At 39.5% G+C, this 15,601-nt stretch overlaps 1 protein-coding gene across 6 annotated transcripts in view; it reads right to left on the bottom strand.

Moving 5' to 3' along the window:
• MARF1 (meiosis regulator and mRNA stability factor 1) overlaps positions 1–11,663 on the bottom strand; it is a 43,483-nt gene extending 31,820 nt beyond the window's left edge. For 2 of the 6 annotated variants that reach the window (XM_028516513.2, XM_036020906.1), the window contains exons 1-6: positions 11,534–11,648; positions 7,966–8,167; positions 4,964–5,659; positions 4,064–4,232; positions 2,981–3,207; positions 1,580–1,697 (exon numbers count right to left, since the gene is read on the bottom strand). In XM_028516513.2, coding sequence (XP_028372314.1) covers positions 1,580–1,697; positions 2,981–3,207; positions 4,064–4,232; positions 4,964–5,659; positions 7,966–8,109 — 1,354 coding nt within the window. In that variant the 5' untranslated portion in view covers positions 8,110–8,167; positions 11,534–11,648. Of the gene's footprint in view, positions 1–1,579; positions 1,698–2,980; positions 3,208–4,063; positions 4,233–4,963; positions 5,660–7,965; positions 8,168–11,533 lie in introns of all 6 variants that reach the window. The other 4 variants (XM_028516536.2, XM_028516520.2, XM_036020907.1 and 1 more) reach the window with 4 other exon arrangements.
• Between the last annotated feature and the right edge of the window lie 3,938 nt (positions 11,664–15,601).

Raw genomic sequence — 15,601 nt, 5'->3', positions numbered from 1 at the left:
AGGAAATGGAGAAGCCAAAGAAGTTACATGCATGACTCATGGACATGAAATAAGGGAAGGAGTATTGCTGGAGGGAATGGGGGTACCGGGCAGAGCAGAGCAAATGGGGAAAAACTAGGACAACTGTAATAGCATAATCAATAAAATATATTTTAGAAAATGGATTAAAGACTTATATGTTAGACTTGAACCCATAAAAATCCTGAATGAAAACACAGGCAGTAAAATCTTAGACATTGCTTGTAGCAATATTTTTCCTGATGTATCTCCTCAGGCAAGGGAAACAAACAATGGGACTACATCAAAATAAAAAGGTTTTGCATAGCAAAGGAAACCATCAACAAAATAAAAAGACAACCCACTAAGAAGGAGAACATATTCATCGATACATCTGATAAGGGGTTAATATCCAAAATTTATAAATAACTTATAAAACTTAACACACACAAAAAATAAACAATCCAATTAAAAAATGGACCAAGGAATCTTAATAGACACTTCTCCAAAGAGGACATAGAGAGGGCCAATAGACATGAAAAGATGCTCAACGGCACTAAGCAAAGCATCAGAGAATTAAAACCACAATGAAATATCACCACACACCTGTCAAAATAGCTATCACTAATAAACCAACAAACAAAACATGCTAGTGGGGATGTGGAGAAAGGGGAAGCCTTGTGCATTGTTGGTGGGAATGCAGACTGGTGCAGCCACTGTGGAAAGCAGTATGGTGTTACCTCAAAAAATTAAAAGTGGAACTGCCTATGATCCAGTGATTCTACTTCTGGGAATTTCTCTAAAGAAACCTAAAATGCTAATTTGAAAGAATGTAAACTCCACTATCCTCACTGTAGTGTTATTTACAATCACCAAGATTTGGAAACAGCCCAAGTGTCCATCAGTAGATGAGTTGATAAAAGAGCTATGGTACATTTACACATGGAATACTACTCAGCTATAAAAAGGAAGAAAATTTTACCCTTTGTGACAGTACAGATGGACCTGGAGAACATCATACTAAGTGAAATAAGCCAGTCAGAGTAGAGAAATACCGCATGTTCTCACTCATATGTGGAATCTAATGACCAAACTGAATAAACAAGCAAAACAGAGACAGACTCATAAATGGAGAATAGGATGACAGCTCTGAGGTGGGGGTGGGTGGTGCTGGGAGGTGAAGGGATTGAGCAAAAAAGAAAAAGGACTCACAGACCTGGACAACAGTGTGGTGACTGAGTGGGGAGAGGAGTGGGAGGAGGTGAAAGAGGGTATAAGGGGGACAAATTGTAACAGAAAAAAAATACAATATATAAAATTACATTCTCTTTCTTTTTTTAACAAAATTATGTTTTCTTTAATAAACTCGGCCCCACAAGAATCCTTTCTCAAGTTCCAAGGAGAAAATACAGTAATCCACTTAGACCCATTTTTCCTCCCTGAACAGTTCTCAGAGATAAGCATAAATACACCTTATGTATTTCAGCCTCTTAGAACTACATTTTACTTTAATGTGTCTGTCTTCTATGATAATTCCCAAACAGTGTGTTTAGCTGAAATGAGCAGATGTTTCCATACTTACTCGACACAAGAACCACAGTGGCTGGGGCAGTGTGGGTATTTGCAAACCTTCGGAGACTCTGGCGGAGTTTATCATCAGCAGCATTCTTCGCAGTAGCATTGATGTGGGCAACAGTTACCTGCATTAATTTATAATAAGGACAAATGACCAAAGACTGAGGTGAGAAACTCACACCTTCTGCCTACAACTTAATGGACTGTCTTTGAGGAAAGAAACTCTTTCGTTGTTATTATTGCAAACTCGAAATGGAAAAAACTACAACCAGATCGCAATAATTTCAAATTTAGCTCTCCATAAGAATTAGCTGGTTCCATTGTTACTCCTGCTCTCATCTCTCATCTTTTGCTTTTGCACTTTATCCATGCCCCTTACAGAAAACAGGCAGAGGAAAGGAAGTGAAATTTGAAGGAGTTATTATATGAGCTCTCACAATCGCTTTTGCCAACAATTTGGGAGTGACAGAGATTTGATACGTAATTAGATTTCAGGCTGTACTTGAAGTCATTTGTCAATGCTGTGTACACATCATCCATGGCTTTCAGGATCTGGGGTTAGATGGTGGGAGAGGAGAGAAACCTAGTCCCCAGGGAGCTAAAATATGTTTACTCCTATTAAAGTTATCAGGCTCACATGTAACAGTCTACAAAGCAAGAATGGTTTGTTTTGAAAGGTGCTGCAACTACATGCAATATACAATAGAATTATTGGTTTTTATGAAGAACATAAATATGTAATTTTAGGCATCAATGTGGCAATATCAATGGAATTACTTGTCTTAAGAGTTAAAAGAACTGGCTTCTTGTTCCAATTCAAGAGATCAGGCTTTGGGGTCAATCTGGATTTAAATCCTAATTCATCTACATACTGGCTATGTGATCTTAAGACAACTGCTTAACTACTTGGGGGCCCTCAGTTTCATTTGTAAATTTTAAATAATAAATCCTTGTTCACAGAGCATTTATGAAAAATCAAAGAAAGTGATACATATGAAACCATTAAACTGGTAGCACTAGTCACATATAAGCAGCATTATCGATAAATCAGACTTGATTAAATGATTCCTACTACAGCGGGCCCTCAAATAACAAAGTTATTTTGTTTAATGACATTTTGTTATAACACTGATAAGATGCTGTAGGAACTTAATTCTTGTTTATGCCAATTGGCCTATGGTGATGGTTTTTCATTAAATGTCATTTCACTTGCAGCTGCAGAACCTACTGACAACATTAAGTAAGGACTTACTGTACTTTAGCAATAACCTTTTGCTAATTTCCTTTATTTGCAAACTTAGCACAAATGCACATTATTGAACAAGTTCTGAAAATTCTTAAAAAAAATCACATGTACCTATACTACCATAAATTAACTAAACTACCATAGATTAACTTTTTTTTTTACCTGGCAATTATTAAGCTCTTGAATCACTTCTTTGTTTTCTTTACTGATGTCACACACACAAATGAATTCTGCTTCTCTGTGGCCTTTAAAAAACTTCTCACGGATTCTATGTACAACAGCAGAGGCTGAGCGGCCAGAGGGAACTGAGCAGTTTTCAATATCCCAAAAAACTCCAATGGGGGGTAAGTTTTCCAGCACCTGTCCAGCTAGTGCAACTTCTGGTGACCCTTAAGAAATGTTAACAGTTTGAATTATGCATAATGAAAGAGAAATGGTAAAATTAAATAGATAGCTACCTATCATTCTCAGTGGTAGAAAAACAAAATTATTGTGGATATTAATTTTAACTATACCTCACTGTTTGATCTAATAAAACAAACCACCCCTAAGCTGCCACAGTATATCTCCAGTAATTATTCCTATTTTTCAGGAGAGGACAAATCTAAAGGTCAAGTTACTTTAAGCCCACAGTAATCCCTCACAAAACACAAGCCATTCTCATGCTGACCACCTATGCATCTCTGAATACTAACACACAGATGAATGGACACTGCAGCTCTGGGACCTGATTCTCACGCTCCACTCATGTTTGTCTATCTACTCAGCATGAAAGAATAATGAAAAGGTGACGAAAGATGAGGTTTTCACTGTCCTTGATTTTAAATAATTTTTAGTGTGGCATTAACATCTGACTTAATATTTTAAAAATATTTTCAATAAATAAAATACCACATTAATTATGTTTGGGAGAAATGCTCTTAGGTTTTCAAATATCATTTTTCACTAGCCAGTACTAAATCTTTCTAAATACTAAGTCCTTCTAGAGAGTAAACAATTAACATACTCCCCATTTTTCTATACACAGCTTCTGATCTCAACTAGCCTCAGCCCAATATAAAGAGCAAATGACTTACTCATCTGTAAAATTTTTTTTTTTAATTTACCAAGAGATAAAAATGGAGACTCACATACACAGTAGCTTTAGAACCACTAGAACTCTTTTAAAGGCAATTAAATGCAGAGTTAGTATCAGATATTGAAAACTATTTAAATATGCATATTTTATACCACATTGTCATTTACCAAATTTCGAAGCAGCTTTGTCTAGACCAGTTGCCAATAACAATGTGGTCTCCTTCCCTTTGGTTCCACAGCCATTACACAGAGGAATAGTAACAGGTGCAGTTTGTGTATTTGGAGGTGGTATATTTGGCCAGACTTTAGCAGCAGCAATTATACTATTTCTTGCCGGCTGTTTTAAAATTTTTAGAAAAAAAGGTTTCAGGTACATCATTTCAGAACCTACAGTTATATACAACTGAAAACACATCCTAAGTGTTTCTCCTTTCCAACTGCTAGCCTCTAATAAAATGTCTTCTCAAATCATCTTTCCTAGAACTACTAGTGTTCAATTCATAAACTCACTTCAACAAGTAGCTTGAAATGGTCAGGGAAGACAGTCACAAGATCAGACCTTTACAGACCTGGGGTATGTGTCTGCTTCCATGGAGACCTCAGACACACTTTACATAAAGGGAATTAAAGTCTTCACTTTAACACAGGTGGACTGGACCAAGTTCCAAGCTCCCCAAATTACTACAAAAGGACAACATGCAGTTACCTACATTACATGAATACATCCATGTAGTGTGAATACTGGTTATATGAAATCACAATCATGCCTCTACCTTGAAGGACAAAACAGAACCTGAGGCTTTGCTGAACTAGGTTCAAATTCAGAAAACAGACTATAAGAGGCCCAAAGAGCATAAACTATATAAATAATTACCCTCTACCTATCTGAATGGTCCCTCCCCTTTGCTTCTTCAGGACCACCAGAAGTTATGCTCACGGGGAGAGAGCTATATCATGGAAGGTTCTTCAACCCTATGCACAATAAAGATTTTCAAGACATACCCACTTTAAAAATATCATTCCTTAAACCTCAGCTGCCCCCAATATAACAAATAAAGAGATACAAACCTTGTTTAGACAGTCTTCGCAGTAAAGGGAGCCCTTCAGACACACCGGAGGGACCACATTTAGGTGCAAAGAGTTGGTGCACAAGTGAGGCGTTAGCTCCGACTGGGAAATGTGCTCTTCCATGTGCCCTGGAGCCCCACTTGAGAAATCAGAACAGGGGAGATAGCCTGGGGAGGTACAGCCCTGGACAGCAGGGAACTGATGCAGCTTGTGCACGTTACCATGGCATGACTGGAAATGGAGCTTTCCACAACAGGGCAGGTGTTGGCAGGAAGAGAGATTACTTTCTAGACACATGCTGGGAAAGTCATTTGCAATGCTGGCCATATTGTTCCTAGCTAAGGCATTCTGGAGTGAAGACGCAGACTGGAAAGCAAATCCTGACCCTACCTGACATGTGATTGTCCTGGTGCTTTTCGAATCTAAGAGTGTGCCCGTGTGAATCAAGCTACCAGTACCTCCGCCACCGCCACCGCTGCCACCACCACCGCCAAAATGCATTGGTGAAGTGGAGGGTTCATTAGTGCAACGAGCACAGCAGCTTACTTTGGGGACAGTTGGAAGCTGTGTTTTAGTTTGCTGAAGAGAGTGAGTATCTGGAAGTGGAACTGCTGGAAAAAGTTTAGAGCCAGCATGGAGGGGAGATGGTACATCCTTTAATTCCACAGCAACTTTCTTGTTCTCCATGTAATCTTTCTGAGGGGAAAAAAAAAATCAGAACATCAGTCAATTTTATGAGGCCAGTGATACATCTGGTTACATCCTATTGTGTTCAACAATGGAAATCCTGTTTATATCACTCTGATCATGACAAAGCAAAATGAAATAGCAGCTGAAACCAGGGGCATTCTTCAGAAGTCTGTAGGAGGTGAACATGGAAAGACAACCAAAGTTAAGACTGTGTTCTTCCTAAATTTTAAGAGACTAGGGGAAGGGTGTTCAGCAAGCCATGTTAACCACCAATGTCTCAGTTACCTCCCTCTGATAACTTTCCCTTGCCTCACAGTGTCTTCTGAAGACAAAACAGGTGGCATGAAACAAGAGTCACAAACAATATTCAATAAAGATGGCTTACAAGCAAAGTGCTTTGAGTAAAATACTTAATAGTTCTCGCAGGTTTTAATAATGTCCTCCAGAGAAGATGCCAAACAATATGGATGACATGCTCAGCCATCTCCCCAAGTGACCCATTTGTGGAAAAGTCTATAAATGTGCTGCTGATGACATTTAGCAAACCCAAGGATATCATGACCTAAAGTCATAATGCCAACAATTATTCTATAGCCAGTGAAAAAAGTTAAGAGTACTTAGAAAACTGGGAAAAGGTACAAGAGAAATAATTTGTCATATTCCTCCAACAGACACAGGAGGCCAACACATTTATAAAGGCTGCCGCATGGCAGTGGTGTCAGACCTGGGTTTGCATGGGGTACTCAACAGTTTGATGACCTTGAGTAGTTACTTAACCTCTCTAACTTCTGTTACCTCATCCTTCAGTTGGGAACAACAGGATATACCTTCTACAGTTGTTAGAACAATAAAATAACAGCATGCACATAAAGCTCTCAGCAGAGTCCCCCACCCCTGAAAGGAGATCTAACTGATCAAGAGCTTTTGTGGACTGACTGTAGGCACCATTAAGATGAAGACAATGCCCTTATGTAGTGTTTAAGACATGCTCATCCTTTGGAGCATAGCAGGGTCCATCTGACTGCTATGATTTCATTCCTTATGCTGTGAGTCTATACTCATCCAGGAGAAATCTGGATTTTCACTTAGACTCTGCCTAAAAGGGAGGTAATAGCAATGGGCTAACAATCCAACAAGCAATTTATTCTGCCCTTTTGGTAATTATAGTTCACGTTGGAAATGAACACACTGGAATTCTGATTTATATAGATTTGGCTCTTATAAGCAGGGTTATTGTGAGTTGGTCCCTTTGAACATACTCAATTCTAGATGCCATTGACAAAAACCAAGTTTCTGTATCATGTGATTTCATGAGGGCCAGATCTGCCATCCCAGGAAAGCTTGCATGAGCTGCCAACCCTTGCTGTCCCTAAAGTAAAACATTTCTGAAATGACCCAAATTACTGATGCCATACAACAAAGATAACTATATAATGATGACCTGAAGAAGACAGGGTGTTTGACTTTTTAAAAATGTTAGTATTAATACCTTTACATACATTCATCACAAAGTCTCATTTAAATCCCAAGTATAACAGCAAAAAAAGAAATAGAAAGGTGGTAATGTTATACATGAAATGAAATCAGAAAAAGTCAAAATCACTACGAAAAGGCACAGGAAGAAGTTAGAGACATATTTAAATACCCAAGAGAATTTGAACAGAAAAAGACTGTCAATAAGGTCCCATCAATCTTTCCTTGATTATAAGACTCAAAACTCAGGCTACTGTTGGAATGCTACTGTTATATAAAATCTATTTTATACTTTCCTCCAATTTTATTCTACCAGGTGGATTTTATCTTTGGAATCTGTGACTTTAATGAGAAACACTTCTTCCAAAAATGTTAACATCAAATATTTAAAGCATCTACTGTTGCCCTGACTGGTGTGGCTCAGTGGGCTGGGTATTGTCCTGCAAACCAAAGGGTTACCAGTTCAGTTCCCAGTCAGGGCACAGACCTGGCTTGTGGGCCAGGTCCTCAGGAGGGGGGCGTGTGAGAGGCAACTGGTTGATATTTCTCTTGGACATTGATATTTCTCTCTCTCCCTCCCTCCCTCCCTCCCCCCACTCTAAAAATAAATAAAATCTTAAAAAAATAAAAATAAAGCATCTACTGTTACTTAGAATGAAGTACAGGTGTTAAAAAATTATGCTCTCATTGAGTCAGGAATTATTAATAATGTGCTACAAGAAGTAATATAAGATACAAGGAAAACTTAGCACAGACTCCAGGGAGAGAGACTGCCCCAGAGGGAGCACTCATTTATTTGCACCGGGAATTTCTATGTCCATAGTCTTGCACATAGTTACCGTTTGGGGACTAAGTGGCAATGTCTGCTCAGGACGAGAAAAGCAATTAGAGAATTTCCAAAGCCATGGCTTAGCATCATTATCTTGTTGAAGCCATCCAAGCGTTCTACTGCAGGAGTTCTCAGTTCCGTTTTCTTCCATCATACAGCCACACAAAACTGTTCAACATTCTTTCATCATTCTTTTCTTTCATTCTTCCACCCTGTTAAGAATGAGATTTTAATGTTACTTATATGCATAAGTTCAAATTTTACTATTAAAATATGAGGCTGCAACTATATTTATGGTGCAATGGCTCCCAACAAGACAAATCATACGGAACAAAAGTATAACAGCTTTCAAAGAATATTACATGTTACTAAAATTTGGTAAATTTGGCTGACTGCTTATGTAAGCTTAAATTCTGACTCTATCAACCTGATTTTTAAATATTCTCTCGTCTTCCACTCCTCATGTTCTATACTTCCAATAAAAACAAACTCTGGATGAGCACTATTTCTTTTCTATAAACAGCCATACTTGAGTGAAGTACTAGACAAATCTTGAACATCTGCCTGTCCCTGAGTAAAACTTCTTCTCATCACTTATCTAGAGTCTCTAACAATCTCCTCCAGCCCTGAGGAGACTTTTTCTATAGTTTTTACTTCTTCTCAACCATCTTGCCCTAAAGATTACTTGTGAGAGTTAACAGCAGAGAGCACGTAATTTTCATAAAAGAATTACTGCATGTCCTCATAACCAATTATGTAAGATTTTCAAACTGATTTAAGAGCAACTTATCCCACTGTGTCTTTGATGAGTATGAAAGTTCCAGATCATGTGACCTCTGCAGACTTTGATTTTGATTTTGACACAGAACGAATCAAACCAATGTCTAGTTTGCTTATTATGAAAGTGCAATCTGCTACCAACAAAAAATCTAACACAGGAATCTCAAGTCACATATATGGTATACCTACTACAATGTAACAACACTTAAACAGTACAATAAAAATAGATAAAATCAATAATAGCTACTGGGCATGAAGGCAGCCTATCAATGCTGAGGACAACTGAATCTCATTTCCAAGTCCTCGCTATCATACTCCAATAATCACCTACTCTTAACTCCAGTGGCCATTTTAAGGTTATTAATTTATCTCTCAGAAATTTAACCTGGGCATACAGAAAAGAACTCCTTTTAGCTATCCCTCTCATAAGATCCTCATTTCAGGCAGTTTTAACATTTACAAAGGAGGGTGAGGGGAGAGATGACTGTACAAGTACCATATTTATGGTATAAGACAGCTGATCACATAAAGCAGGGGTAGGCAAACTATGGCTCACCACCCAAAACCAGCCCACTGCTTGTATTTAAATGGCTTTTGAACTATCTGACATTTTTAAACTCTTATAAAAAAACAATACTGTTTTATGATAAAACTGTATGAAATTGAAGTGTCCACTCTCTTTTGGTTTAAGTCCTGTGTATGGCTGATTTTTACACAATTACAGACTTAAGTATTTGTAACAGAGACTATATGGCCTACAAAGCCTAAGATATTTACTGTTTGGCACTTATGTCGAAGCTAGAAAACCCCAATGAATTTTTGGTTCTACCTCTGAAAAGTGTAGCTAATTTCTCCTCTGTTCACCTCACAGCATTACTGAGGGTGAAAAACACTAAAGAGCCCACCATCTGTTTGTTTTTACCAACATATCACCCGTGCCAAGCACAGGGCCTGGCTGCTCAGTATATACTAAAGTAGTAAATATTTGTATTTTACCTAGGTGTTTACAATTAGGAGTTAATTTGAAGACAGAGATGAAGTTAACTGCCATAATGTTAGTAAATTATGCTACTTGTTTTTCCTCTTAAATACAACTTTTGTATTTCCCCACAATCTCCTCTAGATCATAAGAATTTGGATGTTCATGATATACACAACTTCAACATGTTCCTGCAAACTTCTTCAAGGCCAGTCCTGAAAATGGGCTGACAAGTAGAGTACAACAGAGTTTAATAGGCATTTTTATCTAACATTATTTCTGCGTTCAGCAAATATTTACTTATTATTTGCTATGTAGCAGGCCTATGCTTGGCACAGGGACACAATGATGAGACCAACCAGACAATAAGATCCAGTTATGTAAATTTTTTTCCACAGTAAATCTGTGATTACAGACTTGCGAGAGACTGGCCACATCTTACAGAGGAGAAAACAGAAGTTCCTGAAGTTCTGTAACTTGCCCAAGACCACACAATTAGAGAGCAAACTAGGCTTACCCACTTCTTTCTACTACACCAAGGTACCTTTTGTATTGCTCAACACAGCAATAGAGAGTACACACGTATTAGCTTGTTAGTGGCCTGCACCTGGAAATTTTCCCACATACTCCTGGGAATGCCACTAAGTAACTTAGAGAGCTAAAGCAAGTTTTGTTTGATTTGACTTTAAGTCTCATTTCTGCCATTATCTCTTGGACTCTCTGAGCAATTCAGATAGTGTTTGAAAGCACAGATTTGGAAGTCAGACTGTCTGCATATTGCTCGCCAATTCTGCAGCTTCCTCTCTGTGAACCTTTGGATAACTCACATGCTCTCAAACCTCAGATTCCATCTGTAAAATGTGCCTTATAATAATAGTAGTACCGTCACAGGGCTGTTGTTTGGATTAAATAAGACAATCGTAATAGAAGTTTAGCAGTGACTTTCTCTTAACACCCCATCTAGTCCTTAACCCCTATACCACCTCATCTCATTACTTCTTTTTTTCATACTCTTCTAAAATTGCCTTGTTTATTTGCTTTATTTTCTGTCTCCGCCACCTGAATAAACCCCGCGACAGTAGAGATCATGTTTTCTTACCCATTTTTGTATCTCCTGCATCTAGCACATATCGATAATAGCTCAACGAATGAGAAGTTCCATGAATGTCTAGGAAGACCGTTAAGGTTTCAATCTCCCTCTATGCAAGAGAGTATTTTCTGCTCAGAGATGTTAGGAAGTTGAAAAGGTATAACTGTAACTAGAAAGCTCTTGGTAATACCAGAAAGGTGCTTGGGAAACTCTAAAAGGTGTTATCAAGGTGTGGCGTTACAGTTAAGTGGGAGTGGCTCAAGCCCTCAGAAAATTCAACACTATCCTTAAAACCAGAGGCTGCACACCCCAGTGTTGAAAAACTGAGGAGCATGCATAGTGCTCAGCGGGGTGAGGGCAAGGAAGGGTTGCAAATACACCCGCCTCGCCTTCCTATCTGTGCAAACTCCTCTGGAAAGGTTGCTCTCCATACCTGGAGGGCCCCACCGGGGGCACGGAGAAAGGTGCGGGCGGGGAACCAAACACCCGCAAAGTATAGCAGCGGCGAAGCAGTGACAGTTGTGAACGGACACGAAAGGGAGACAACCCGAACTTTTAGTAGGGGCATGACTGGTGGGTCTCAGTCCTTCCCCTGAGACTAGCCAACCCTCTGCATCCCGGCCAGCAAAAGGCAGGGGAAGGGCGGAGACACTGTCTTTCCTCCAGCCTGGTGGCCCAAGAGCAATGGGCCCATCCTGGACTAGTTCCCAGCGGTGCCAGCACACTCACCTCAGCGACCAGCTCCACCTTCGCTCACATTCCGACCCCGCCGCCTTCCCCCCCGCCCCTCCAGGCCCTTTGTTTTGATTCCCGACTCCGCAGCCCCCGCCGCCGCCACCGCCAAGCGCGCCCTCCACTTCCGCTTCCGTACCGCACCGCCCCAGTCGTAAAACCGACGCCCTTTTCTTTCCCTCGCTCCGCCCCTTCCTCCACCCCTCCCTCGCCGCCATGCCCTCTCCGCGCGGGGAGTGCTGGGAATCCGGGGGGGGCGGGGCCTCGCGGCCCTGCAGCCTCGTCAGGCTCAGTCCCCTCCCGATAAACCTTTAAATAGAGATCTTCCCCAGGGGCGGCCCCGGCTTTTTTGGCGAAAACCTCCAGTTTAAGGAGGCCTTAACTCTGGCTTATCGTTGTGGAGCGGAAGGAATCTAAGAGCAGGGAATTAGGGAGTTTTGAAGTGGAATCGAGGGAATAAAACCTGCCAACCAGGATTTAATACAACGCAGTTCTTTCGGTCTTTTGAGGAAAGGAGGTTTAAATCGGATTTCGATGTAAAACCCGAACCTTGTGGTTTTCTCTCTTACTCCTCTCTTTCTGTGTCGCTGTCTCTCCATCCTCTCTCGGTCTCTTCTTGTCACGTGATGATTCTACTTAAAAAAAATTTAAATGACGCATATTTTTCACAGCATACTTAATCTAGTGCAGCCTAGTGGCGAGTGGGGAAAAAAAGTGCCAACCGAGCTAACCTCCAAGTCCTTCGGGCCGGCAGGGTTTCTCGCAGGCTTATGACCAAGCAAAAACAAAGTGTTCTAGGACTAGGCTGGATGTTGTCACCAACAACCAAGGAATCCTCGTGACTTAAGTGAGAAAACGTGATTTTTAAAAGCCCTGGGCTGGAGCTTGTTATAAGTCAACAACTTTTCCAGTGACAGGCTGGGCGAGCAAAAAGTCGATCTTGTACTTGAAAAAGCCTTGTGGAGCAAATAACAGCATGTATTTTAGGTGGATAGGTAACTCTTGTTTGGTCCCCCCGCCTCCCCTTCACCCCAAAATCTTTTACCTGAGATTAAAAAATATTTTTTTTAACTCAGTAAGCACAATGGTCATTTGCAAACCTGCCAGCGGCTCACTAGTTCCTGTTGCAAATTAGAAAAACAAAGCACGAATCTCGTATTTAAATCTAGATATCGTTTAGGATGTGCCAGCTGCATACTCTAGAAAGGTTTATTGCCAAGAAACAGATTCACTTTGCGGAAGAATCAATAACTAGAAATTGTCAAAAAAGGTGTATAGACGCCCACACCGCATGAGTCTTCAGTGTGAGTCAATTGCACTAGGCAATTCCCAGTCGGTGGGGTGAATTTCAGGGGAAGCTAATACATCCTGGTAGACATGTATTACGGAGGGCAAGATCAAACACATAGCTGAAGAATCCTTTGTGCTTGAATTTCATTTTCCAGTAGGCAGATGACGTGTGTGTACACACACACACTTAGGTATTTATTACTGCTGAGTAAATCTTCATTGTGTCTGTGTGGTATTTTCCAAGTAGGAATTAGAACAGATGGTAAAGCAACTCTGTTCCCAGCTTGTTTATTTTATTTGTTTAAGTACCAAATATGCTCCTCTTTAGTGGTGTTTTTCTTTTTCCTTATTCTAGTTGAATATCTCTGAACACAGACCATATTAACTGAAAGCATAAAGAAGGAAACATTGGATTTTTAAAAAATCTTTAAAGTAAAATTTATTAGCCACAGAAGATAATAAAGAGCAGACACATTTTGTTTGACTTTGTTTGGCATTCTTTCAAAACTAGAGTTGTGCCTGGTTCCAACAGGTTAAATAAATATGCAGTAAATGCAGTAAATAAAAATGAATAAATCATATGAAATGTAACACTAATGAAAAGTCTGAATTACAAATAATTTTTAAAGAAATGCAATTTTACTGTTTTCTGCAGAATGCTAGCCTATGTAGAGTATACCAGATAATTATGAACCTAAAAATAATTTGTTATTTGTGAAAGAAGTGCTTTACCATTTTCCTTCAGATATGTTTTCTTAAATATAGCCTCTGTTAATCTATTCCTTTGCTGGGCAAACTCTTTCATTAGAGAGTAAGAGTAACTTTCAGTTTTTTTCCTTGTCTAAATTATAATCGTCATGTTTATGAAACAAGGATGAGGGTTGTTTTTGTGCTGTTTAAGCAGCTACAATGCTTTACATTCAATTCAGCTCTTAGATTAACCTGGCTGCTACCAAAGGAGTTTCTCCTGCAGCAACTTCTCTTCTGTGTTAGGTTAAGTGTACAGTTTTGAAATGATAAAGTATGATGGAATGACTTAAGAGAAACCGAGTTCTCCGCTCATTCATATCTGAACACTAGAGGGAAAAAGTTGAGTAAAGAGAGCATAAAGTTTTAAAGTACACCAAAAATTCCCCTTCATTTTCAAGGTTTTATCTAATGACATTTACCTAAACTCCAGTTCTAAAGACAAGTTTAATAATGACAATCATTTCAATGTCCTCTCTCTTTTTAAAAAAAGGAAAATGAACAAAATTGAAAGCCAACTAGTTGCCCTGGCTGGTGTGGCTTAGTTGGTCAGTCGGTCGTCCTGCAAAGCGGGTCAGCAGTTAAATTCCTGGTCAGGGCACATACCTGGGTCATAGGCTGGGACCCTAGTTGGGGCATGGGCAAGGGGCAACTGATTGATGTTTCTCTCTAGCATTGGTGTTTCTTTCCCTTTCTTTCTCCCTACCTTCCCCTCAAATAAATAAATAAGTAAATTAACTAATTATTCTAAAAAGAGAAGAAAGCCAACTAGTTGACATGACTTGATCAGGGCTATTTCAGATTGATATCTCATCAATTAGTGCTTCAGTTTATCTGTAAACTGGGATAATTGTTCCCTGTCCAGAAACATCACACAATGGTGAGGGTCAGTAAAATTCTGCAATGAACGAAAGCCTAAGAGCAAATGTGTCAAGAGAAAGCAATGGTTTATTAGCATCTGTGACCAGCATAGAAGTTTTCCCAGAAGACATTTTGGTACTTTCCTTAACCCTGTTAATGTAGGTGGTGGTTCCCTTTTGTGTCTCTGAACTTCTTCAGGAACTAGTGAGGAGTCAAAACAAGAGAGAATTAGAGAAAGGTCATTCTTAACCATTGCAGGGAGACAGGTGGGATTCTGAATGTGGTTGGAATCTTCAAAATACGTAAGATCTTTTTGCCCCTAGTGTAGTGCTGAAAAACACAAACGTAGGCACCAAACAGACCCAGCTTTAGTCTGATTTCTTATTTATTAATTGTGAGACCTTGGGCAACACATTAACTTCCTACACCTTTGTTTCACACCTTTAAAATGAGGACAACAAAAATGTTTCCTGTGGTTCTCATTTTCTTGGTCTCAGCTCCATTGTCATCTCCTGGAGTGGCCTTCCCTGACCATTTTATCTGAACTGACTCCTTCTTGGTCCTTTTCTATCACATGACATTGCATTATTCATAGCACTTATTAAAGTCTGAATTATTTTACTTTTTCTGTTTGCTGGTTTAGTGTGTCTTTTTTGATACCATAAGTTCTTTGATGATAGGCATCTTGGCTGACATTTACTGTGCTTTGAGCACGAGTCTTCATTAAATAATCATTGGTGAACAATTAGGATTGCTGTGAGAATTAAATGAGAAAACCCAAGAAGTCAGCATTGTGCCTAACACACATAACCAATTTAAAAAAATCATGATCACTTAGCAAATACATAGATTATACTTTATGTATTAGACTCTGTTTTACAAACCCTGTCAGGAACCCTATTTTATAGATAAGGAAACTAAGTCACATCGAGTACCTTGCCCAAGATCATGCAGCTAGTAAGGGGCAGAGTTAGGATTCAAAGATAGGCTTGAAACCAAAGTCTTATGCACTAAATTTTGCTACCTTCGAAGAAGGTATAATGTTGAAAATTTTATTTAGGGTGCAAGGGAGTGGGAAGAACACGGGCCATTGCTTAGCCAAAGCGGACCTGAATCTTTGTCCTTTTCTCTGATTTGGGCAAAATGCTAGAACGGGAAAATGCAATC

This window comes from Phyllostomus discolor, chromosome 3 (genome assembly GCF_004126475.2).
Source record: "Phyllostomus discolor isolate MPI-MPIP mPhyDis1 chromosome 3, mPhyDis1.pri.v3, whole genome shotgun sequence".
Taxonomy (NCBI): domain Eukaryota; kingdom Metazoa; phylum Chordata; class Mammalia; order Chiroptera; family Phyllostomidae; genus Phyllostomus; species Phyllostomus discolor.
This window is presented reverse-complemented; position numbering and strand designations above follow the sequence as displayed.